At 36.4% G+C, this 26946-nt stretch overlaps 2 protein-coding genes and 1 long non-coding RNA gene across 4 annotated transcripts in view; 2 read left to right on the top strand and 1 right to left on the bottom strand.

Annotated features, from left to right (window-relative positions):
- Positions 1-16992, top strand: part of LOC149084048 (nose resistant to fluoxetine protein 6-like) — a 29345-nt gene extending 12353 nt beyond the window's left edge. For both annotated transcript variants that reach the window (XM_089234386.1, XM_089234387.1), the window contains exons 7-15: positions 375-471; positions 1420-1512; positions 1634-1799; positions 1895-1974; positions 2063-2185; positions 13946-14066; positions 14178-14352; positions 16187-16329; positions 16701-16992. In XM_089234386.1, the coding sequence (XP_089090512.1) occupies positions 375-471; positions 1420-1512; positions 1634-1799; positions 1895-1974; positions 2063-2185; positions 13946-14066; positions 14178-14352; positions 16187-16329; positions 16701-16892 (1190 nt within the window). In that variant the 3' untranslated portion in view covers positions 16893-16992. The remainder of the gene's footprint in view (positions 1-374; positions 472-1419; positions 1513-1633; positions 1800-1894; positions 1975-2062; positions 2186-13945; positions 14067-14177; positions 14353-16186; positions 16330-16700) is intronic.
- A 97-nt stretch (positions 16993-17089) lies between these two features.
- The window catches only part of LOC149084046 (prolyl 3-hydroxylase 1-like), a 35440-nt gene continuing 25583 nt past the window's right edge, over positions 17090-26946 (bottom strand). The window contains exons 11-12 of the mRNA XM_089234388.1: positions 26451-26523; positions 17090-18910 (exon numbers count right to left, since the gene is read on the bottom strand). Of these exons, the coding sequence (XP_089090514.1) occupies positions 18587-18910; positions 26451-26523 (397 nt within the window). The 3' untranslated portion in view covers positions 17090-18586. The remainder of the gene's footprint in view (positions 18911-26450; positions 26524-26946) is intronic.
- LOC149084047 (uncharacterized) lies at positions 18920-24828 on the top strand. The gene is made up of 3 exons (XR_016192940.1): positions 18920-21940; positions 23032-23107; positions 24686-24828. It is a non-coding gene; the product is annotated as an uncharacterized LOC149084047 (long non-coding RNA).

Genomic DNA, 26946 nt, shown 5'->3' with positions numbered 1-26946 from the left:
TTCGGGTCGCCCCACAGGCGGGAAAATCGTGAATACGCCTATGGTTATAAAGCGGAGAACCAGTCTTGTCAGATTCAGAAACATACATTATTAAACACCATAAAATTCATTCTGCTTCGGAAAAAAAAAATCCTATCTACCCCCAAACAAATCTAACAGACTTTAACGCAAAATTTTTCGAGATACAACTTGTGACAGTATAGCGCTGCCATTTAATTACACAAAATCAATTTTTATATTTGAATTTTTACAATTTCTTAAAGTGAGTTGCCAGGCTTTTCGATCACCCTGTATTATCTCTTTACAAGTTCCATCCCGCGGATATTCAGCAAGGAATGTATCAATTTTTCCTTTTCAATGTATCTTTATTACAGGCCATTTGATTGGAGTCCATGAGAAGTTCAATAAGTTTCTACCGGCTGCGGTGATCGACAACTTCACGATTCCTGTGGGATCATTTTTCTTCATGAGGTAAAAATGAAGCTTTCGCTTCAACATGAATCCTTTTCTATAATAGGGGTCTTCAACTCGTGGCCCTCGTAGATTTTTATATTCGTGCGGTACCAACCCATGCATAAATAATTACGGAAATTTTGAAAAAACACCTGAAGGAAATAATTTCAGAACTATTGAAATAATTTCGAAAAGGGACTGTTTTATTGAAAGAGGTGAAACCAAGTGCCTCAATAAGCGCATTTATAACAGGACTAAGTAGATTTGTACGACCCATCGGGGAAGTCCCTGCAGATTAATTTTGAGTCTGATCCATTGGCTGTCAGATTCGTGCGACCCTTCTCGGAAGCCCCCATATAACAAGTTTGGGTCGTGACCCATAGCTCAAGAGTCCCTGGCTATCAGTGAATTCGTACGATCCACCTCGGAAGCTCCTGCGAATCAAGTTTGGGTCGGACCTATTGGCTGTTAGAGAATTCGTACGGCCCTTCTCAGAAGCCCCTATATATGGAGTTTGTTTTGTGACCCATAGCTGAAACCCCTAGGCTGTGAGTGGATTCACGCAACCCTTCTCGGAAGTTCCTGTGAATATTGTTTGTCTTGACCTATAGTTCGAAAAACTATTGGCTGTGAGAGGGGGAGCAGGTCTGACGCCCCGGACGCTGGACTAGAGGGAGCACCGAACTCTAATTGCTGCTTCTAAATTACACGGGCGCTAAAATGTGTGCTTCCCCCTTCTGATAAATTATCTACTTGCGGCCTTGGGAAAGGGATTCGTACGACCCTTCTTGGAATCCCCACGAAGTTTTGGGTCGAAACCCATAGCTCAAGAACCCTTGGCAGATTTTAAACGACCCATCCCAGAAGCCCCGGGACCTATATGTTAAGAACCTTTGGCTCAGTCTATGGCGGATAGTTCTTGGCGGATTTCTGGCTTATTAAAATAAAATTGTTTTCTTGTTTCAGTGGATTCTTACAAACTTATACAAGCTGGAGCAAGTTGGAGAGGAGAGATGGCAGTTTCAACTCGTTCAGGTTCATCATCCACAAGATATGCAGGTGATCTGATGGCACCGTCTTGGAAATGATTGCTTTCGAACAGAATCTCCGTCAATGTTCAGTCATTGCATAAGGAAATAAAACAATCTGCGATTTATATTTTAATTTTTGACTATTCCAGAATAACTCCGTCCCTGATGATGGTGATAGTGATGCTCTTGGCTTTGCCCCTCATCGGTTCCGGACCACTCTGGTACACGACGCTCAAACCCGAGATACACAAATGCAAGCAAAACTGGTGGAAGAACCTGTTATTCATCAGCAATTTCTGGGGTACTGATGAAATGGTAAGAAATACGGTAATTGAACTATAATCCGCGCATTTTTCACCTGAAAAAAAAAATTATCTGTCAATTATTGTTAAGACTCGTGTCCATTCTAGTGCCTTCTTCATACATGGTATTTGGCAGCTCTCATGCAGTTCCATTTCATAGCACTTGTATTGCTTCTAATCGGAAGGAGGTGAGTTTTGAATATTGTTTCTCAAATGGAAATTTTATACATAAAAGTAACTCGATTTGAATCAAATCGCTATATTTTCCCCCTGCAGATGGCGGTACGTGGGAAGTTCCATCGGATTGGTGCTACTAGTGGCCTGCACAATCATCACGGGTTTGAAAATGGTTTGGTTTGATTTCCCTATGCCAGCAGCTGGACTGATTAGAGACAAAGAGTGAGTAACCAATACATGTACTATATCGATCATGGTCTGTTCTAAATAGCATCATGGGCTCCCGAGCCAAGGGATTTTTTTGGATCCCCTGCCTGAAAAATTCAACTAATCGTTTTTCTGAGGCACCTTCTCTTGAGGCCCTTCAGGCACGGTCCGGGGTGGGAGAGGCATGCGTTAAGACAGCACTGCCTAAGGTTCGCACCAGGCGTCCTCCTTTTTCAGTTTTGAATCTGGTTACCCTATCTGAAGACCACATAATCCGTATTTTCACTTATTTGTTCGATCACCCATATTTTCCGCATGTTTCTGTGGAATGAAATAATTATTTTTTCTACATAAAATCGATTATTGCATATGTATGAATTCTGTTACCGAAATTTTTGTCTCATAAAAACATTTTTATGCTAAAAAATAACAAAGAACTCTTTTTTCATCATCACATGAGTTGCCTGAAATTTCGAGATTAGATGCAGCACCAACGGTGTATAAATCAAGCCTACATCGAGCTTATATTACTGGAGAGTATGACGTCAGCGGTCTCCGCCTTGGCAGTGATGAGAACGGTGTCACCCAACATCAGGGCCGGGCTTAGGAATTTTGCGGCCCGGTGCAAAAAAAATTTTTGCGGCCCCTCCAAAAAAAAAGTTTGTCACTCTCCAACTTGTAAATTTTTAGACTTACGAACATAAATGTTGAAGGGGAAAAAATTGTTCAGGAAAACTCATTTATTACACTTTTTAATTACTTCAGGAACGCATTGATAGTTGAGATCGTAATCAAACACAATAAATCGAATGTAAATCGCGTTTTAATTAATTTGACGAAATTTATAAGTGACTAATAATAATTAGCACGTGGTCCACCTGCTTACACTTCTTCGTGGCTCGAATCATATTGAGCAGACATACATTTCTGACATACTTTTAAAGCGTTGCATCATCTTTAGCAAAGATATGTTACAATTCGATAACTTTGATCATTTTTCGAATCTTTTTATTGCTGTTTTTGCTGAACTAATGTATATAATAGTAGTAAAGGAATCAAGAGTACTGGGATTCACTGGTATTCACAGAAATAAAGTGTATTCCATTTAACGTTCCCACTTGGAAAGTTCTCGCTGTGAGTACGACTTTTATTTTCGTAATTCTACCTTTTACTAACACATAAAATTTCCCGTTTAGAGCATTTTCCTGCCTACAACGTTTTTTATGACGAGTTTTTGAAAAACGCTTTAAGTGGGATTCGTTATATATGAGCACTCCAATGTTATTACTTGTTTAAAACCAATTATCACAAATAATATCTAAGATTGTAATCTCAATATTTGAATATTCAAACTTGAAATTCAAAAATTCCATTAATACATTGTATATCCGCCTTCCGGAATGTATGAGAGAATGATTCTCAGATGGTGGTGTTAAGAAATTTCGAAAAAGTTTTAAAGCCTCCCTAGCAGGGCCGTAACTAGGTTGGGGCAACCGGGGCACTGCTCCAGAGCCCCGAGCGTAATAGGGGGGAACTTCAAAAAATTTAAATTCTTTTTGCTTAATAGAAACCCTTTCCGAAGGGCTCCAAGGAAAAGTCTGCCCCGGAAAGGCACACTACGGCCTAGGAAAACATGACAGTTCCCAGGAAGGTATGCAATTAACACTCTGAAGTTACCTCACTCCGGGGCAGTCATCATTTAGAGATGTCCATGCCACAGGCTACTATGGCTAATGGAGGCACCACCGGATGAAACTACACATTGTGCGCACTATTGGTACCTTTAGACCAGATGGTAACTAATGAGGGAAGGATAAAATTACTAGATTTCTTTTCTGGCGTCCCTTTTGGTTTGATGCCCTAAGCATGTTTCTTTTTTCTTGGTTGATGGAGCCGTTATATCTTGAATCAGCGTTTTTCAACATTTCAGAACCCAAGGACCATTAAACTGTCTGAAACAAATTGGTGGACCACTTTTGTCCCGTATTACGGGACATTTCTGTAATTTTGGTTGTACCGGTTTTTTTATACATATTGTCTCGTTTTTCCAGTTTATTTGAATTTGTAATATTCACTGAAGTAATGCATACACATCATTTTCATTATATATAAATTATATTATGATTATTGCAAAAAAATATAAATTTATATTTTAAATATAAATACGTGAGATATATATCTCACATATTTGTCAAGTTCAACGTTTTTTCCACAATTTTTCAGCGATTTTAACACAAATTGGTGATTGTGTCTACTTCTGGCGCGGATTTCGGTGACAATTTCCGATCTTCCGTATTTTACTCCATTTAAGAGATTCTAGTTACCATATTTTTTTTCTCAATGAAATAAAGTGATCCGTTCATTTGAATAATTCTTTTGTGTACATTTTTTAACTGTGATTTTTAGCAGCCGTTTATTTTCCACATTTTTCAGCAATTGAATTTTTTGGTAAATTTTAGAAACATCCCGAATTTAAGATTGCATTTTCATAGATCAATGGTGAACCTACATACATCATTATTACTACACGATATTTTATTAGATGTTTATACGTTATTACGTGTAACGCATGAAGGCATAATTTTCAGATAACTCCATATCGTTATTAGGCCTATCAACCACAATGGTTGAATAATTTTTCATTCAGTCAGAATTAAATTATGAAGTCTGCTTGCGGACCACTTCTGGTCCACGGACCATAGGTTGAGAAACGCTATCTTTAATGGCAGAAAGAAAAGCTAGAATGATTTTTTTTAAGGGTAAAAAATGTGACCACCTGCATACTCTTTTCCTGTTTGAAATAAGGTAGTATATATACCTAATAATACAAAAAATGATATTATGGGGGGGGGGGGGGGGGGGGGCTTCTAACTGAAAGCCTCCTTTCACAATCAATAATAGTTTGATGGGGAAACAAAATTACGTTTTAATCAAAAATTTCCAAAACAACTGAGAAAGAAAAGGGTTTCTTTTGGAAGAATTGCGGCCCTTGAAATTTTGCGGCTCGGTGCGACCGCACCTTCCGCAACCCCCTAAGTCCGGCCCTGCCCAACATCTTTTGTCGGAAGATCACGTGACTCGGTGAAAACACACACAATCCCCCCCCCCCTATTTTCCCATGGCATCCACAGGAATTTATAACAGTAAATAAAAGATAATTTCAGCATCAATGAGAATTCCAGAATTAATGAGATAATTTCAGAATCAATGAAAGAAACAAATCCAGCATTAATGAAAGAAACAAATCCAGCATTAATGAAAGAAACAATTCCAGAATCAATGAAAGAAACAAATCCAGCATTAATGAAAGAAACAATTCCAGCATTAATGAAAGAAACAAATCCAGCATTAATGAAAGAAACAAATCCAGCATTAATGAAAGAAACAAATCCAGCATTAATGAAAGAAACAATTCCAGCATTAATGAAAGAAACAAATCCAGCATTAATGAAAGAAACAAATCCAGAATTGATGAAAGCGACTATTTCAGAAGTAATGAAAGGAATAATAATTAAAGGAAACAATTACAGAATTAATGAAAGATTATTTCTGAATTAATGGAGGAAAACTTCAGAATTAATGAAAGAAATTCTACATTATTGAGAGATGATTGCAGTATTAATGAAATAAATAAATAAATCTTTTTTCACCTTTTAGATGAGTTCTCTATCTTTTCTTTTTTTTATCTTTAAAACCTAATATTTAGAGACCAAACCGTACATTTCTGTGGAAATTGCCAGGCGGGAACTTTGTTTTCACCTAGTCACGTGATTTTCTTGCATTTGTCCCGGCGGCTGGATGCTCCCTCCAGTAATATAAGCTCGATGAAAGCCTCAGAATCTGTCGTCTGCTTCTCTCCAGGTTACTTGTTTTGGACGTCTCCTTGTGTCCTGAAGAAATTACTGAACTGGCAGTTCGAACTTCCAGTTCCGTTTGTGAGCTTAGCTTGTAGGGAACCGAATACAAACCGACTTCTTGTGTCTCGTCTGCTCATTAAGAGGTTCTTTGTTTTGAACGTCTCCTTATGCTCAAATAAAATAACCGAACTTTCTGTATAAATTTCCAGTTCAGTTCAAGAGCTTTGTTTATAAGGAACTGAGCGGAATAAAGAATAGTTGTTTTTTTTACTTTAAACTTCATCACCACAAGAGTCACTTTTAAATTTGAGATTAGATGGCAGCACATTACTATAAAGTGGATACTTTTGAGTGTGGAGATACTAGCGGCTAAAAATCCGACATTCCCTAGTGAACTCGACCAATCACAGAGGAGCGGGAATGAGTTACTCTCGAACCGTAAATTTAGCGGCGTAAACACTGTAAGAGAAGTGTAAACAACAGATTGAAACCTTCCGAGCCGGAGAAAAGTTAAAATAGTTCCAGAAGGAAGTGGTTGGGCCGTAACTATAGACCGTTCAAGTATTACTTAAGCAAAATGTTATGGGATTTCACCCCTCCCCAACCCCACTTGTCAGCAAAATCAAGTAAACTGGACCAAAACCTTCTAGATTAGTACCGTTATTAACCAAGGGGGCTTCGGCTGCCCTCCCCATTCTCGAGAGAGATGCGGGTGGGGGAATATAATAATATATTGTGTAATGGGTGACCCCAAGTGACAAAAATTGAATTTAAAAATTTAAATTCAAATAATTTTAATGAAATATCGTATAAAAATATCTGTACTGTTTTCATTAACTTCTGTAAATTTAAAATGTTTTTTGAAAGCTTGTGATGAGAGGAAATATTTTACCCTGTACCCCCCCCCCTTTAAAGGTAGGTAAGCCCCCCCCCCCTCTTTACTTCTCTTGTTGATCTGAAGCAACCTAGTACAATAGATCGGGATTTCAGGACATTGCACTGCTGAGGTGAGCACCTCTACCAATCAACAAAACAACCATCAATTTCCATTGTGCTTTATAATATTTTACTAACATCTTTGCCAGCAAAACTAAAAATATATCTTTTTGATTCCTTAATAGTGCATGTACATTTTGAATGCCCAGAAGAGCATCGATCAAGTTGGTTTCAAAACCCCTTTCATCTAAACCAGTGTTTCTTAACCTTTTTCAGCTCATGGCCCCCCCCCCCCATTGGATCACACTTTTTTCTCGTGGCCCCCCTCTACCCTCATCCAAGAGTGAGATACTCTCTATTTTTGATTATGAATGAAATTTTAATAAATCAGATCAATCTCTGGAATCCTGGCTAGGCATGGATTCAAATGGTGGATTATCATCTCTCCCAGGCATCAAATTATATTGTAAAAAACGGTCTGTGTGAAATACAGGACGATTCAACGAACATGCACGATAAATCGACCCTACCAACACATCAACCGTTGTTCTGGCGGCCCTCCATACTTAGCTTTAAGTAACATCTTACGTATGAAAATCATAGTAGCAGATCCCATATAGTGCAGTCCCCCTCCCTCCATTATAGACATGAAGATCCGGGTCATGCCCACATAGACCCAAGGGTTAAGACACCCCCTTCTATGGACGAATCTGATGGATTCTGAAAGTAGTAATATTTTTCAACTATGTTTCACTTTTAAAGCTTTTCTCTTCACAGCTCTCTATGACTTCCTTCACCACCTGTCATGTATCACCTTTCTTTTGATTTTCTCCCTTGCCCCCCTCCCCCCAGAATATCCCAGGACTGCAAGGGGGACCATAGGGTCCCAGGTTGAGAACCACTGATCTAAACAATAATCTTCAATGCATGGTTTGTTGAGCTGTTTACTAATATGTGTAGCATATCTAAGTGCCCTGTGAGTTTTATTTCATTAAAATGTCAAATGTGGTCAAAATCTGGTCTAAGTACTGATGCATCATTTTCCAAATCACATATCAATGCTTTGATTTAAAGGATGAAAAATGATTCTATTAAAAATCTATATCAGTGCGATTAATGCTCAATTGACAGGAAATTTTTGATAATTATGTCTTTAGTAGTATGAGATACTGTATCAGATTTAGTTGGAAATGAGGACAGGGCTGCAACTGGGGGGAAGACAGGCGGGTCTGGTGCCCTGGGTGCTGAACCAGAAGGGGCGCCAAATTCACTCTTTAACTGCTTCCTCTACATGCAAGGGGCGCCAAAATTCCAGCTTGCCCTGGGTGACAAAGGATCTAGTTGCAGCTCTGAATGAGGATACAGTACTGTATGAAGAAATTCGCTCCAGAATCACTTTTGTTTGTTGAAACACAATTTCCCATAAGTTTCTATGGAATATTGTTTGATTTATTCCAGGTATGGCTCAAAATTTAAAATACCAAGTTTGGTTTTTAAAATACCAAGGAATGTTATAAAGACGATAAAAACTGACCAACCGATAAAAACGCTAAAATGAATAGCTTTGAGAGCTATAAATGAGAATTTATAGGAGTATAAGATACAGATCTTTTTATTTTAAACTATGCACACAAACACCAGCTTTATTCTGCTTAAGCCAGTGTTAACACAGTCGAGTGTGTAGGTGTCCCCCATCCATTTGTGTTTTGATACATCTGGGGAACAGATTACACAAAAGGGGATGTGAGTAAATCAATGCTCAAGTGACATTCTGACAATGATTAGCTTAAATTCATCTCATGATGCAGCTGATTTATGTCATTGCTTGCATTTATATCAAAGAAAATGTTCATTAATCACATCCGTTAGCCAAGGCAGAAAAACTATGGAAAAAAAAATTGTTAGCCAAGATACTGTAGTTATATATCCTCGATAAACTGATATATTCAATTTTCTTCAAACCCGATTTGAAGAAAGCCACGCCAATATGTTCTCATCCAAATGCTTAGATAATCTTCATTCCAATCCCTTCCTTCCTTGCTATTAAAAGCAAATATAAAACCCTATTTTTCCCTATTGGTGCTTACGTAATATTTGAACAGTTGTGAGAATAATAGAAATGCACAAATAATTATACACAGTGAGAGGGAAAAAATTTTTGAACACGAAATTTTTTATTAAGCCATATGTTATTGAATGACGTTTAACATAAATAAACAAAGTTGCACACACTATGTCATAGTCCCAAAGGCAATTAGAAATAAACTTTATTTTTTATATTTTGAAATTAAAATTTTTTTTTTAAATTGCTGCTTGTATTTCCATAGATTGAAAATGCTATTTTTCATAGTATTCTGTAATACTGTGCAGATGTACGTGGTGTTTTGAATTTTTATAAATTATAGAATAAGCAATTTCCTGATATAGTAGAGAGGATCAGACCATCAAAATCAATATGAGATCAGACATTCTATAACATTGAAGATAAACATATATATATAGTAGATAAACAGATATAAACTGTAGAATAAACAATTATTCTAACAGCCGAGCGGATAAGGCCATCAATAAGACATTGCAGACACGATTCTACAATATTAAAAATAAACATGATCATGAATTAAATTTTTAATATCATAGACCGTGTTGCTCTGCCCAAAGAGACTTTTTTTACCCTTTCAGGGGCAATCCTGAGATATCCTGTCAAACCTGATCTGCTTTATTTCTGTCACCCCGAAATATTTTGTCTTCTATTAAAATGCAGTGAAACTGTTTTTACAATAAAATGTTTTCCATTCCCCTCCAACCAATCAACTGTTAGTGGGCAGAGTTCGCTATTGTTCTAGGTTAGATAAGAAGAAGAAGCGAGAAAAAAAAGAGATATATGCTCAATATATAAATAATACAAAAAGGGTTCTCTTCATAGAAAGCCACACACATAATGGCAAGGTTTTGCAATTCCAAATGTGGCAATTTCAAATGCTGATCAGGAAAATTTCAAAAACCCCTTAAAGGGTTAAATGGGAGTTTGGCTTAGATTTGCACCTTTCCACATTGAATAAATCATGGAAACGACATGCGCGAAGAGACTTAGACATTGTAAATTCTATTTTATTTCATCCCAAAGATTTCTTTAATTTTATTGATTCATATTTAAAGGGGGTTGACAGAAATTAAACATATAGTTAATTACAGGAAAGCATAGGTGTACGTAGAATTTTCTCAAGGAGAGGATTTTCAGATTTTTTATCCTTCTTTGCAGGAAAGTATACTTACTGTAGAAAATATAATTACAAGAAAATGTACTTAATATGTAGGAAAAATAAGAACAGAAAGGTACATGTAATGTAGGAAAAGTAATTACAGGAAAATACACAATGTAGGAAAAATTACAGGAAAATGTACTTTTAATGTAGGGAAAATAATTAAAATATACGTAATGCAGGAAAAATAAAAAAATATAAGTAATGTAGAAAAAATAATAACAGGAAAATGTATTTAATGCAGGAAATTGATGAAAAAAAAGAGAACTATGTAGAAAATATTGATGGAAAAAAATAAAGATGAGAGCCAGAAAAAAATGAGAAAAGAGCGCAGAATATTACAAAATTACGGAGAACGCGCTTGCGCATTGTAAGTTCCGAACAGTTTCCGAAGTATTTACACGAAGTAATGACCGGTTCGAGAGTAACTCACTCCCGCTCCTCTGTGATTGGCCAAGTTCACCAGGGAATGTCGGATTTTTAGCCGCTAGTGTGGAGATAAGGCACTTCTGATTTTGAAAGTAGGTCAGCACCAACAATATTTTTAAAAATGAATGTCTTAAAGTATTCTAGAGTATTAAATTAATTTTAATTCCCTTAAAATTGTTAGTGCCATTGTGAATTCGCTGCAAATGCTACAAGTAAAAAAAAACTATTGGCGGACGGCGTAACGTATCGATTCACCCGGTATATACGGGACTCATTACTTCCTAGATACAATATCTATAGGACGTACCCTACTCATTTGTACATCAAGACCACCGGAGGCCACAACTAGAGGTTTGGTCAGCTGTGTCAAGCAATCATTTTGGCACCCTTTTGTAATGTTGAAGCAGAGTTGAAAACAATTCAGAAAAGAAACCATAATCGGTGCTCTTGAGTAGGGACGGGTCTTTGGCCGTGCGAGGCACCGGCAGGTGCGGATCCAGGTCGATGTATCGGGAGAAGCGAATTACCTAAGTCGTTGGATCATCCCGTATTTTACGGGACAGGAAAATTTTCCAATATTATTCGGTTTTTACCTATCGCCCCCACCCCTCGATCCGTTCCTGAGAAAAGGCAGAAATATTCAGCTCGTGCGAATGGACCAGAGGCAGAAATATTCAGTTCCCCGAAATGTGTGGAGGCAGACATCTTCAGCTTCGAATGGAGTGAAGGCAGGCGGATCCAGGGCGACGTGTCGGAGAAGCGACTTCCTGTGTAAGTGCATTGGATCATCTGTATTTCACTGGACAGACAAATTTCTCCCATATTATTCGGCTCTTGGGAGGGGCGATCGCTCCCCGTCCGGATTCGCACTTGGGCGCTGCTCTAAGAGGAGTGCGAAATGAGAGTTGAAAAAGGTGAGAAGCTTTGTCGACAAAAAAAAAAAACACGTAGGCAGGGGGCACCAAAAATAGGTTCCGCAGAAGTAGATTTCTTCTCGAGTCCCCCTGTTCTTAACGCATATTGGTGCATCAGGCTCCACCCTCCAGAAGCTTTACCGGATATTCGTTACTCTGTAATAAATTTATAAAAACCCTGGATCCCTTATCCTACAGTATGGTTCCTATGCTGGGATCTCTGGTACGCCTCCAGGCCAAACTTTTCATGGCCCTCTCTATAGTAAGTTTATAATGTTGGAAAATACACAAAAAATGGTAATTATCATCCCGTGTCTGCTCCCCTCTAGTTGCGGTCCTCGGGAGCAGCGTGTCTTGTGACCCGGGCGTCGGATCGGAGGGCACCAAATGCGTCCTTGCCCCGGCTGACTAAGCATGTAGTTGCATTCCTGCCTACTCTTGTGGGAAGGGCCGCAACTAGTTGGTTGGGCAAGCGGGTCCAGTGCCCCTGAGAGACCCTACCCCACCAAACATTACAAAGGGCGCAAACATGTGATCTTGCCCGGCTGACCAAGCATCAACACTGTTGCGACCCTGCTTGTGGGAAGGAGCTTATGGTGGTCCACCCAGGACATAGCGTGCCTTCCCGGGGCAGAGTTTCTTGGGGCCTCTTGAAAAGATTTATTATCATGCGAAATATATTTTTTGTAAGCCTCCCCATTTGCTCGAGGTAAAACTCTGGTTGCCCCAGCCCTTTTACGGGCCAGGGTCCACCCGGGGGGGGGGCCCAGAATAATAGGATTTGAACTTTTTTTCAGAGCATTTTTCATACAAATTATTAGGTGAGCATTTCCAGCCGGAAGGGACTCAGATATATCACTTTGTTCGGGTGCTAGGGCCGTCTTAAGAGCACCATGGGCCCCAGGCCAAATGGTTTTTCTGAGGCCCTACCAGGCAAATTTACATGTATGCTCCTTGAAAATTTTAACTATATCTCATTTTTGTGAGGCCCCACGGGCCGTGCCCGGGTGGGTCCATCCGTTAAGACGGCGCTGCTGACAGGGCTCCAGGACAATAACCATTTTTTTTCCATGCAATAAATTCATTACAGAAGGGCCCGTGAAAAATCTGGCTTGGGGGCCCTGCTCCTTTTTTTTCGGCAGTCCAAAAAAAGGGTAAAATTGACATGCATGTCTCTCTATTTTGCATAATTTTAAAAATTAATCTTTTAACAAATTTTTCATAAGAAATTTTTAATCAAGAAAAGTATAGAGATCAAGCTGAATTTTTGGGGATGGAAAAACCAATAAAATCGGTTAACATTATAATTTCAAAGCCAGAATCAAAACACTGAAAGGAAAATTTAAGATGCTTTGAGTTAAGAAGCAAATAATGTGGGAAAAACCCTTTTGATTGAGGGTCCATTTCCTCGATTAAAGTATGTAAAAATATATGATGGCTCATATCTCTACTAAGTATAGACACAAATGTGGTATAAGTAGCATTAGTTTTAAAGATGTTATCAAAGACTTTGAACTAGAAAAAGTAGGAGAAAGCTTTTTGTACTGTAGCGGTCACTGTAACCGGTGCTTTCTGGTTCTTACCGTCATGGGCGGCGATACGGGGGGGGGGGGGCGTAGGGGCATTGCCCCCCCCCTTAGCATCAAAGGTGAAGTCGACAGATCTAATGCATAATATGTATAGATGAATCGACATCATCTTGCCCTCCCCAGACTTCCACGTCTATACCCGCCTATGCTTACCGTTCCTGTACAAAGGACCTGGCGTTGAATTAGCGATGATAGTGCGCCCTCAGTTGGTAGAAGGTTGGCAGCCCCCCAGGGGCGTAGCCAGAAATTTCGTTCGGGGGGGGGGGGAACCAAAGTGACAGAACAATGGATTTGGCCATCTTTTTCCGGTCATTTTCTCACATTTCGGGGGGGGGGGGGGGGAAACCAGACCTCCAAGTCCCCCCCCCCGCTACGCCCTTGCAGCCCCCTATTTGCTGTGGCGACATGCAGTCTCATCGATTGTTGAAAGTTTGAGAGAGATGTATTCAGTAGAATGGCGTTTTGCCGACAAAAGGTATCGCTCGTTCTCTGTAGCGACCACACTCATATTCTTGGTGGTAGAAAAACCCCTAGAGTATTCCTCTTCCTTATAAGTTGGGGGGAAAACTTCTCCTGTATACAAAATCAGGAAAAATATTCCTTAAAAAAAAGGTGCTTTATTATGGAGGGTTTAGTGATTTCTACTGTGGCAATTATTATATGGATCAGTAAAATTTTTAAAAATCGCTAGAAGGGTTATAAGTATGTTTTATAGCACTAATGAGTTCGCCACGCATAGCCATGACAAATCATTATGCGGATTATCGTTTCAATACATCTCTTTCAGAGTCATATCCGAATACAACAGCAAACTGTACATCAAGCCCTACGCCCATTTCGGCAGCTTCTTCATCGGCATGGCTTGTGGTTTCGTCTTGCTCAAATATCGAGATGTCAAGATGACTGGGGTGAGTAATAACTATGTAATTACTACACTTATCAAGTTTCTCCTACAAATGAGAACACCAGCTAAGAAAAATGGCCCAAATATGTACTATCGTTTTTTTTTTTCTTTGCAGGTTTATTCGATAACCGGATGGTTGCTTGCGATTTCTTGCGGCCTCCTGACCGTTTATGGAATATACGGACCAGCCCACCTCGTCGAAGTGAGAGCAGTTTATATATCTTTGCACAGGATTGGATGGGCTCTCTCCCTAGGATGGATAACGCTGGTCTGTGCTAGTGGCAGTGGAGGTAACACTTAAAATTTAAGAGGCATTCATCACCCGTGTTTTAATTTAGAAATAGGCCACGTGACCACGCTGATTTTTATTGTGAATTTTCACAAACCTCACGGCCGCTTCGATAAAATAAATTATGTAAGCTGGCCATATTTTTCCGCGTGAAAATACGCCAAAAACCCTTCCAAAGCCGAACAAAACAGCCAGTTAACACATTCACCGCTAAATGAAGACTCCATGAAGAACTTGTACTAGAGGGCTCGTGATGCCATGGTGGCGTCATGTACAAAACTAGTTTAAATCTTAAAAAAAAAAATGCGCCCCACGGACTACACAAGCAATTTAGACCCCGTAGTGAGCCTGTTAACTGATAAATCGCCAGCTGGCGGGAAATGAATTGGCTGCTGCCAATCATTGGATTGATTAATTTATGGAAAAATAAAGTTAAACAAGTGAAATTCATATTTTCATTCATAACTATAATTTAGTTGGTAAATGATTTTAATCCTTGATTTCAGTAAAGAATGGGTATTCAAATTCGGAAAGCTGCTGGATATTTTCATAAAGTCGGGATGGCAGAAACTAGGAAATACTGAAATGTCCTGGGAAATAAGGGGTCATATGGTCATCCGATGGAGATGTTATTTACGAGATACCACACGTAATTAAAACTATGTAAGTACCAATTCCGCTACTTGGTTTGGATGACCATATGACCAGCATTTTCTGGTACGTTCCCGTAATTTTGATCTTTCCGCCTATTTCCATATAAAGGTTGTTTTTTCCGTATTTTCATTCACTAAGATTGAAGGATTAAAATTATTTTCCGAACTTCTACATTATGTATGATAATTATGAATATTCATCTCCCTTGTTTGTCGTGTAGGATTTTAGAATTCATTTAAATCTGCAATTTTTTTTTGGTAATTATAGAAATGATTGGCACCTTACCTTTAGCGAAAACTAGTGATTTCCCGCATTTTTCTCGAGGAAATAAGGTGAGCAGAGTGTAATAATTTCGCAGAGAACTTCTCTAAAAATCTGCATATTTTTTTTCAAATCTTTACATTTTTGAAAAAGTGCTGGTTATCTTCAAAAAATTAATTTTGCCATTTAAATAACGGATTCCGAAACTAAAATTTTCGTGTCTGTGCAACAGAGGGCAGCACAGACAATGACATCAGTACATAGCCGGAAAAAATATATATTTTAGAGGTAAAGGTGAATCTCGGGAAATATTTGAGGAAATTTTAATGCAAAAAGAAATTTTGCAAAACATTTGACAAAAATAACAATCTTGAAAGAAAGCATAAATTTAAATAAACTACAGTAACGTAAATGATTAACAGACAAGTGGATGAGCCTATGGACGAAAAAATCTCCAGATATGCATCCAATATCATCAAAGCTAATAATTACAATCAAATATGCAAAAAACGATTGAATTATGTTAAATGATTATTGAATAAAGGTGATTTATACAGATTTGGGGGGGTGTAAAAAAAAAGGGATTTTTGTCATTCCCCTTATAAGCAATGTCTAGGGCAAAGACATGAATAAATGATGACTGAAGCAAAAGATATGAAACTGTTATCAAGGCAAGGAATAGAGCGCACGAATAAATAATCATTTAGAGCAAAAGTTTGAGAACTACTAACTTAAGGATAAACCGTCAACTCATTGACAGCGTAGGCCTTAAGTGTTATAAGTCAGACTATACTGTCAAGTCTAGTAATAAGAAATTGTGCTTTGATTCAACAGCAACTTTGTAATGTGAGATACAAACTTATTCAGCAACTACAATGCAAGATTTTTATTTATTTTTATATATATATATATACTTTCAGGTTTCATCAACAAATTTTTATCCTGGAAAGCCTTCCATCCATTAGGTCACTTGAGCTACAATGCATATTTACTGCATCCACTCGTCATCATGTTCAGAGAAGGATCTCTGAGGGAGAGAGTGTATTATGGACATAACGAACTGGTAAAAAATATTTCAGTTTTCCATTTAAAACACAGTAGACTTATAATTGATTTGCAATAAATATTGCAATGAAGCTGTTGAATAGTTTATACCTATATGACTCTGTATGTTACTTTCTACAATATTTTCACTCTATTATTATTTTGCCTTAAAACTTACATAATTTAATTTTACATGGTCATTGGCAAAATGAGGAGGGGGTTTGGGTTTCTAACCCCCACCCCGAGATTATAGTGCTATTTTTCAGGAAAAAACGTAAACCCCTCCCTCGAGCAGAAAAAAAATTGAACCTTCCTCGAGAAAAAATTCTACGTACGCCTATGTTATCTGTATGAAATGTGCCAGCCAATTAATGATTTTTTTATGTATAGGTATTCAATTTTCTGGGCAATGTTGTGGTATCGTACTTCTTGAGCTACATTTGCTTCATCGCTATAGAACTGCCATTCTCTTCTTTAGAGGTCATGTTATGCAGCGTGAGGAGAAAAATCAGTATCCAAAATAATGCCCATAAAGATTCCAATGTCACGACAGTCTCTGTAACGTCTTATAGGTCAAGATAATCATGAATGTTTCCTGATGCAACGTTTCCAAAGTGGTGTAAAAATTGTATATTGCGGGAAATGTAAATAAATTGTTTTGTTTGAACTGTAGAACTTAGTTCTTCCCCCTCTAAAAACAGTTAAATTGAAAATATATTTCATTGAAAGGTGTGTAAATATAAATATTCCTAAATTATAGAGAACACAAATGACATTCATTAAATCAGAAAAATGAGATTTTAATAACAAGCTTGATACATAAAAATGGTAGACAGAAATTACAATTTGAAAATGTCTGCATTGAAGCAGATTTTTATATTGAGGCTGGTGCAGGATAATCGGAAATATCCATTGTCAACAAAAACTATTGGTTTATAGAACAAAATAATCATGAAATATTATCTGCATTATTGTGGTTATGAGTAGCAACATGCTCAGAGGAGCATTTACAATAGAGGTTATAAGTTCAGGTTGAGAGTCTCAAAACCATTTCGGTCTCTAGAGAGCACGTCAGTGTCAAAGCATGCAAGTGACCAAAAGAAGGAACACCTTAGTTTGCTGTGAGCAAAAGAGTGCCAAAAAGAACACATTGGTCTGATATAAAAAGTGAGTGCATGAGTGACTAAGGGCGGTATTCACAATTTTTTGATAAGAGATCGACACGGATTGAATAAATTCAAGGTTTTAACCAATCTCTTATCCGAAAATTACAACTACAGGTTTAAACCATGTCGGTGAATACCGCCCTAAAAGGACATCTGTGTGAAAGCATACGAGGGATCAAAAGTACCAAATTGCTGTGATGTGCGAATGACCAAAGGGATGATGTATTATATATAGCTCAGGGTCAAGTTTTGGGATTAGTGGTCAAGAAAATTAGAGTAGAAGAGCTGGAAAATCACACATTCGCCTCTATAGATGCCATTGTATCTAGTTTTTTTTTTTTGCCTAGTGAGCAAAACACCGGTGGTAGCAACACAAGTTCCACTGTAAATATGACTAGTTGATCGATGACACCTGAGTAGTCAATAAAAAAATGAAACAATATAATTACAAACTCATTTTTCTCAAACTATGTTGAGTTCCATAATTTTCTTCTCGTTTTTGAAAATCTGTGCCTATATTTTTGAGTTGAAATGCAAATTGTAATATTTTCTGATTAAACAATACATGTATTTACCCTTAACTTTTCCCTGCTAGAGCTGAGCTGAAAAACTTGTTCGATAACATTCCCCCTAAAGCTGAGAAAACTTGTCCGCACTGTGACAGCAATGAAAAGATTAAATTGCATGTTCTTGTAAATTTTTCAAAAATCTGAAGCTCTAGCGATTGGATAATTGAGAAGTGTTTTTTTTTTTTAAATCCCTGAATTTGAATATAAAGCTGAATGCAGCTTCATAAGGTTAAAAAAAAACTGTTTTCCACACGTTATACAAGAATATCAAAAAACAACCGGAGCATATTAGTGAAAATATATAACAAAGCTGTGCGAGAAAAATACACATAAATATATATATATAAAATATGAGGTTTTCGATATAAAATACAACCATTCGTTATCTATCTTTTTTTCCCCATGAGCATTTGATACCCGATTTTTGCCTATTCAGATTACAAACATGTTATCTGAAACAATAGAAGAAACTCCTGTTGTAAGCACAAAGCGAAAAAAATCACAGACTTGTCAATAACGAAAATAGCTCTCGCCCACCTTTTTAAAGCTCATCATGCCCAGAATTTTTTGAAGCATCATCTGGAAGAACTATGCCTTTCTTACCCATCAATCTTCTCAATGTCTGCTCTTTGTACGATTTTGATGCAGGTGAACCAGCGGATCTTTCTAGAAGTTTTCTTTTTTCAAGTAGACCATTGATGATATCATGTGAAAAATCCCGCTCATGTTCTTTGTGCAGAGGATCCAAAGTATACCACATGGCGAGTGCACAACGTCTTCCTTTCTTGACTGCTTTGACTCCATGTAGATTTTCTTTGCCAGCAGAAAATGCAACCATGACACCACACCCAGGTTTTACCGAAGCCTAAAAAAATTACAATTTCTAAATTATTTTTTTTGACTTTGCATATCTTACATGTTTTTCTTGTAAGCAGTGATGCATATATGTCTTGTATGTAAGTAAATCATGTTTTAAAAAAGATATGTACAGCATGTACTACACACTAGGGCCGTCTTAAGAGCATCACAGGTCCCCGGGCCAAGTGGTTTTTCTGAGGCCCTACCAGATAAATTCTAGAAAATTTCAAATGTAATCTTTGTGAGGCCCTTCTTCCCTTGAGGTGCCCGGGTGGACCCATGCGTTAAGATGGCACTGATGTACAGTTAGCACTTGCTATTCACTGATTTCATATTGGTAGTTTTCGTATTCACAGTATTTTTCTCAGTTTTCTGAAAACTTTTTTTCAGTGCTAAATCTAGTATTGGAATACAGTGTAAATTGTATGTGTTAAAATAAACGTTTTAAAAAGCCGCCTTAAAGGGTTTTCCAATGCTTCTGAAAATGTATCTAAAAGACTTATTAAAATTTTTTTGAAAGTGAAAAACTGGAAAGAAAAATTTAAAATATTGACTATGGGGTCAGCTTCAGTGCTGTGGTTCCCTGTTATTACAGCACACAATCAGATATTTCAAGAAAAAATAACTTAAAATTCAATCAGTTGTTGCCGTAGTTACACATGCTACTATATAGCCCTGGAATCCACATGTCTCTCACTCAGAAAACGCTGTTTTTCTGTAGATGTAATAAAAAAGGGTACTCAAGTTATGTATTGCATAACTTGCATACCATATTCATCATGATCAAATCTGTGAACATTGAAAGGAAAGAATAAGTTACATCTCCCAATATTTTGTATGAACAATAGAAAAGCTTGGACAAAGCACACAGTTTTCCTGGATTGCTTTAAACGATGATTTGTTCCAGAAGGCACCTTGAAAGTAATGACAGACTATTCAATATTCTTTGGATAAAGTGGATAATGGCACGGAAGTCCTAAATCAACACCTAGAAATCAGCTGCTTGCTCAGATGCTATGCGAAAATTTATGTCTCGATATACATATTACTAAATGAAGATTGTGCTGGCAATCAAAGAAGATGCAAGCACAATAAATATCTTAAAATCATGGATGAATTTGCCACTGCCATTAGTATCATTGCTAAGGCTGTGGAAGCTATAACAATAGGAACAGTCATATCATTTTGGAAGAAATTTTAACCACAATGTGTGCCCGAGGACACATCCATTTTTACAGAGCCAGTTGAGAAGGTTAAGAAAGACATTGTCAAGTTAGTGAAGCAGACGGATGAAAAAAGGTTGCTTCAATGATGTGGACATGGAAGAAATCTGAGAATTCTGAGGAACAGAAATTCAGAAATCAACATGGAAGGAATTAATCGAGTAGACTGCTCCTGAAACCCACATGTTGTCATTGTTTCCATCGTACTTCAGGCATCAGGAAAGATTCTGACAAGAAAAAAATCTTGTATCAAACTCTCTGCACCTTTATATAAACATTCTCTAGTAGATTAGGCAAGTATCTCTTATAAACCTGGGCTGCCATGCCTAAAACGTATGTACCAATCAAAGCAAAGAAATGTTAGAGCGTCAATTTTTTTTTTAATTCTTGCATACCATGGGAAGAAACAAAGGTATTACAAAAGGGAAAAAAGAAGGGAATATATTTGTTGTTTTTATACAAAGAGACCGATGTTAGATAAGGCAGAAAAATGATGCAGAGCGAATGGCAAAAATGATTGTTACAAAAAATTAGCAATCAAAAATTAATGCACCAAAATCTATTCAGAAGCCATGGCTAATCAATCATTGTTAATTATCAAGACCTCCATGTCTCAGGACGCACCGAAGTTCAAATTATAAACAAAGGAAAAGCAATAACAGAGCCAAGAGCAACACAGAGAACATATCCATCATTGAGAATGGCTTAGACTCTGAAGTACAGAAAAATGAAGAGGTTGGTTCTGTGTACCATGCTTTTCCACAACACTGCAAGACCACCCACTGCTACATCAGCAACTGAAAAGAAGCAGGCGGTGCACTGGTCAGCTCTGGAACATCCTCCCTACAGTCCGGATTTATTTCTCTGCTATCTTTTGTGAGATAGATTATTTTTACCCCACTGTTGGGGTGAAACTAGGTTTACACTATTGTTATGTAGTGATGGACCATTGGTTCATAGTTATGTATTTGTATTCTTAACAGGAAACCCACAATGGACATTAATAGAATGGCACCTCTCTCTAACCCGACCTTGCTGGCGTTTGACTCAGGATTTATCCTGTTTTGCCCTGCCAGATCTATATGCTGAACAGGATTGTGACATCAAGTTTACAAATACAAGGCCACAACAGGCAAAATGCCCAACGAGGTGGCTGAGAAAAAGATGCCCATAACAAGCATGGATGTCATATATTACAAAAATACAGCAACCCAATTAAAAATACAATCACAAAAATTCTAAACAATATATATATATATACATGATAAAATACTATAAAATGTATTGTCTTATTCTAAGTATGGATAGCTTCTCGATTTACCCCAACATGTTTATCCTATATATTTTGTTTACTAATTATTCTGGGGGTGAACTATCTCTGCGGTCCTTAGCCGAAAAAAAGTAGTTAAGCCCCGATTTGTCCTTAGATGGCCAGTAGTTCGACTTTTCGATACTATCTCTAAGCTAAGGACTTTTTTTTAGTAGTTACTTAGGACCGCTGCTAAGGACTGCCTAGCACCAGTCCTAAAGCAGCAAGAAAAGTAGTTCACGGTGGCCATCTTGGAAAAGAGGAAATTTTGCCTCTGGCCGCGAGCTCTCACTGTGATATTTAGCGATGAAATATGCTGTTTTTTTTCGAATTAAAAATTTTTTTACGATAATAATGACAGATAAAACTTGGATTATATCTTCGGTGTCATCAAAGTTGAAGTGATTCATCGTTATATCCTCAAAAACCTGCTGTAGTATACATACGTGTATGTTGACATCGGCGATCGAAGCCACGACGAAGTGCTAGCATGTTCATTACTGAGGTAAGAATTATTTTATTGCTATCGAACTATATAAGAAAAGTGTTACAGATATTATTAATATTTTTTTGCTCGGTAAATGCGTTATTTAAAAATATAAATGGACAATGTCACGCAATCAATAGGGCAGTGGATCCCACTTGGTAATGCTGGAAAAATATCAAATAGCCCATGTATATTTTGGGTTGTATTGAAAATATTTACATGGCGAATGAAAGATGAATCTTCTATTACGATAATATCAGATTGAAATTTTACATTCTATGTTTTTTGCTACATTAATTTTTTTTAATGAAAAATTATGTCTAAATGAATTGAGCACATGCGTAAATAAATAATAACAAATACAATTCATTGATAATAAATTATAGCACCTAAATGACAAAAATTTTAATTAATTTTTTTGTGATGAGTAATGGTGAAATTGAAATAAAGCATGGTAAAAATTGGCAGTAATGTTAAATATTAAATTTTGTAAAACTCATGCACTAAATTTAGTGTAAAGGATTAAAATATAGATTTGATATTTTGAACTGTTCAAATGAACAATATTGTAATACTTAGTGAAAGTTAAATTTTCAGAAAAAAATCATATGCTACTACTTTAAAAATTGCACTCTGTAACTCGCTCTGAGATGAATATTTAATAAGGAATCATTATATTGTTTTGTTGATATAAAAAATGAAGTTCGTACAATGGGACTAAAAAACAAAGTTTTAATTTCACGCACAGTTTTTAGTGTTGAGGTATATATATATTATAATGAAAGGAAGCAGATTAGTGTTTGAAACATATTACTACTTCAGTATTTGGGTTATGGCCTTGCTGTGTGTGTTCAAATTGAATTTTTTGCCAAAAATTGTTTTTGATTTTGTGTGTATGGGTAACGACAGAAAAAAAATTTCCATGTCGAATACTTAAGAACTTTAAAATATAACATTTTGAGATGTTATGGAACTGAAACTTTTAACATTTAAACTTTTAACAAGCATTTATTTTTTAACGATGTTGTTAGTAAACAGCTGATATATATATATATATTGTATATACATTTGTGAGACTTTTCTAACTCTTGAAAAATTTTGTTTCCCAGGAAATTGGCTGTAGGTAGCTACGAAGTTATGTGAAGGTTTTCAAAGTTACCAAACATTATACCAGAGCAAACAAAGGTAATTTTAATTCTTTGTATTTGACTTTGAGCAACAGTTTCCATTATTATTTTCATGTAAAATAAAATATTTCCATGCATGATTTAATGACATAAATTTTAACATTGTGTCGCATCATTTTCACTGATTTCATTTGTATCAACAACCCTAGTGGAACAAATACAGTCGAACCCCCGATTTAATGCCACCATCCCACCCAAAGAATTTTGGCGTTATATCAGATCGCAGACATAATAGCGTTTCGGAGAGGCTGTATTACATAAATTCACACGTTTATTAAGAAATGTATTTCAGTGTCTCATTTATGTTGCATGATGAATAAAATAACCTATTTTATACACATTCAATTTTAAGTTGAGAAAATTCATAAAAATTGTAAACTGTAAAATCACTTGAATATTTCTCAATATAAAACTTAACAGAAACATACTTCCCTCTGAAATTATTGTAATTTCAGCAACACGTTTTATATGTGCAAAAACAAAATAAGCGGGAGGGGGGGGGGAAAGGTGGCATTGTTTTTAGTCCATACCATATTGGTTTTTCTCGAGAAATATCTTGCTATGAGTAATTTTCTTTATAATCATAATTTTTTCAGATGCTATTGAAAGAACAACTCTTTTTGATATAATTGAATTGAGCAAATTAAGATAGATTTCTTAATGGCTACCTGTACCACTCAAAATTTGACCAGTGCAAGTAAAAACATGTATACTGTTGAAAAACCTGTCTTGGCTATATAAATGAGAGGGAGGACATTAAAAAAAACCTTTAGAAGCTTTGCTAACTGAAAAGCAATATTAATTCTTTGAAAAACGTGTTATATTTACTGATGAGCAAATTTTGTGAATGGAAATATTAAAACAATATGTTTGACGACAAATAATATTATACTTTTTAACTAGTAAGACCATACAACACTGCAAAATTTCTATGTTCATTTAAATAGGGTTCCCTGATCCACAAGAGGTTGCTAAGGATGTGTTTTAGAGCGAAGCTGAAAGTAAAGTGAAAATTTGAAGTTAGCTGCGTGCCAATAGGTTTTTTCACTTCATCTGTCTGACCAAAATTTTAGGGTAGAACCATGGCTCGAAAAATTGAAAAACATTTTAGGTGCCGGCCAAATTTCTTGGCAGCCAAGCATATTTTTAGGAGAAATAATCCAAAGTAAAAACAAATTATATTCAACTTTTTTAGCACTTGGTGATGATCTTCACATATCGGAAGATGCAGACATAAACTCCAAATATTTTGTGATCTGCATAGAAAATTTTAGGTGTCAGTATGATTTTCTTTTTTGCAATGTTGGCTCCTAAGATTTGTGAAGCCCTAGGTAAATACATCTAGACATGAACAAGTGCATCTGTGTGCAATGCCAGGCCTCCCTTGTAAAACACAGTTGATGCATTTTGGATCCTACTGTGATAAAATGGTGGCGAGTCGACAAAGTGCTATTGTGCACGAATTATCTCTACTTATGCAAATAAAGACTGTTGTACTGTATATTTGATTTCAAATTATATTTAAAGATTGATAAGCATAATAAAAGTGTTTTTTTCTTCCTCTTTCTAATTTCAGGTAAATCAACATTTGAAGATGCAGATGAAAATTAATGAATCTCAAAAAATTATATTCTTGAAAGGTGCGATTTCTAAGAAAAGTACAACAAATAAATTGTGATTATGATAACTTTCTATGAATATATGTTTGAAATAAAATGTTTTTGTATGACCAATCATGTGTGCAAGTTGTTATTCATGTTTCTATTAATCAACTTCAATCATTCATCTTCTAATCAACTGAAATGAAATATACGATCAAATGAAAGTTATCAGGTGAAGTTATTTGTTGGAAGCTAAATATGAAACAGACAAATTGATGAAAGATCTTTAATATAGAAGTATATATATTTTAAATATTGAAGTATTCACTTGCATTAACAGGTAAGTGCTCATTCATAGAAAATAATGTTCTGATAATATTTTTTAATACTGGAGGAGAAACCCATAGTTTAAAATACAGAACTACAATATGCAGCAAGGCAGTTAATTCTTTTAATTATAAATTATCAATAATTTATTATTTTAGTTGCTCCAGAAAGAATTTGCAATTCGTTGTTTCAATGAATTTAAAAGGAATAAAAATGGATAATTTAACAAATTGGTCTTTTAAAAAAAAATGGCACTCAATATTAAAAATTGTATTCAGCTGGGGCCTCGATTAGGGCTCCTGAGGTGAATAGGGGGCCCAAAAATCTAATTATTTTGAATAATAACCCTTTCAAGAAGAGCCGCCCCCCCCCCAAAAAGGGGAAAGTCTGCCCCGAAAAGGCACATTACGGCCATAGGCTCAACTAGTGCCGGTAACCTTAATTTCTTGCATTTTGTTGTAAGAATTTTTTTTTCTTCCAAATTTTGATTTCATCAGTATGCGACCCACTTATATGCAGCTGGGGGTCCCATATACTCGCTTCTTCAAGCATCCAAAAGTGGGGTCCATGAGCTCGGACAAGAAAAATACTTTGACTATTATTATATACTGAATCTTATTCTAAAAAAAAGTCGCAAGATGAAAAATGCAACGTCCTCATACGTTTACAAAATAATTAAACTAGCCAGCGATATTAGAGTAAAAAAAATGTATGGCGAGTCCTTCGGGAAAAAAAAGTTTGTTTATAACATGTTTGTTTGTAAACATGAAATCGCTGCCACAACCCACTGCGGAAAAACGATTTTTAAATAATTAGTAGTAGTTGTAGGCTTCAAACGGCATCCCGATTGGTTAGAGATCTGTTACTCTCGAAACCAAAAATTTTCTCCCCCTCTAACTACTGTTTCACGTCACGTGACCTTAAGGACTGGTAGTACATAGTACCTCTTAACTACTAGTAGTTGAAGCGGTCCTTAGCTTCAGTCCTCCGACCGGTAGTTCATTAGGACTAGTAGTTACTAAGGACTGCAGAGATAGTTCACCCCCTGGTTACCTTATAGGGTGAGGCAGAGGTAATCTTCCTATTATCCCTCTCTGCAATTTAAATTTGTTTGGACCGTCTAAAAATGCATTAGGAGCACAGCGATTCTACGATGATGCAGGAGTGACTCACATTTTGAGCAACTGGCTCTACACACCTCCCTATTTTTTCTTTGAGATAGGGATGAAACTGCCAATTCATAGGGGAAAACATGTTTCAAAATTTTGAAATTATGTAAAAAAGTAGTGTTATTTTCGTATTTTTTTATGGATCTGAAAAAATATAAAATAATTCCAGTTTATATCTGATTTTTGCCCTCGTACACCACTGACATATATATATATATATATATGTTGTGGAAATATAACTTACCTGAACTGTTTTCTTGTCAGATGCAAAAATGAATTCTCCACCTTCAAAATCATCGTTCAAGTAGACAATAGAACTGGGAAATAAAAATGTTAACTATTCAGCTTCAAAAAATGCTATTAACATATATGAATAAATTGTAAATATTATGACATAATATTTTTTCAATAAGTCAAAATCTGATAATGAAACTAACAAGGTGAATAATCATTTATTCTTTTGAGGTGCTTGTGAATTTGGTCATTATTCGGCATCACAACCATCTAATGCGCATTAGGTTATGATAAAATTTAAAATCACTATCATGGTTTTACACATACAAATGAGATCATGTATTGCATACTTTTGGTCATTTATGTTCTACATTGGTTTGATTCTATACCAGACTTATCTAAGAAGATGGTGACTGAACTAACTGGCAATGTGCATGTTACCTGCTCCTGTTACTTTATATGGTTACTAAAGGTCATCATTTTGGTGGCATCTTATCTCTTTGAGA

This window comes from Pholcus phalangioides, unplaced genomic scaffold (assembly GCF_987345545.1).
Source record: "Pholcus phalangioides strain wild (caught in Gottingen) unplaced genomic scaffold, Ppha-v1.0 ptg000008l_1, whole genome shotgun sequence".
NCBI lineage: Eukaryota > Metazoa > Arthropoda > Arachnida > Araneae > Pholcidae > Pholcus > Pholcus phalangioides.
The sequence above is the reverse complement of the archived record's forward strand: the minus strand, read 5'-3'. Positions and strand labels throughout refer to the sequence as shown.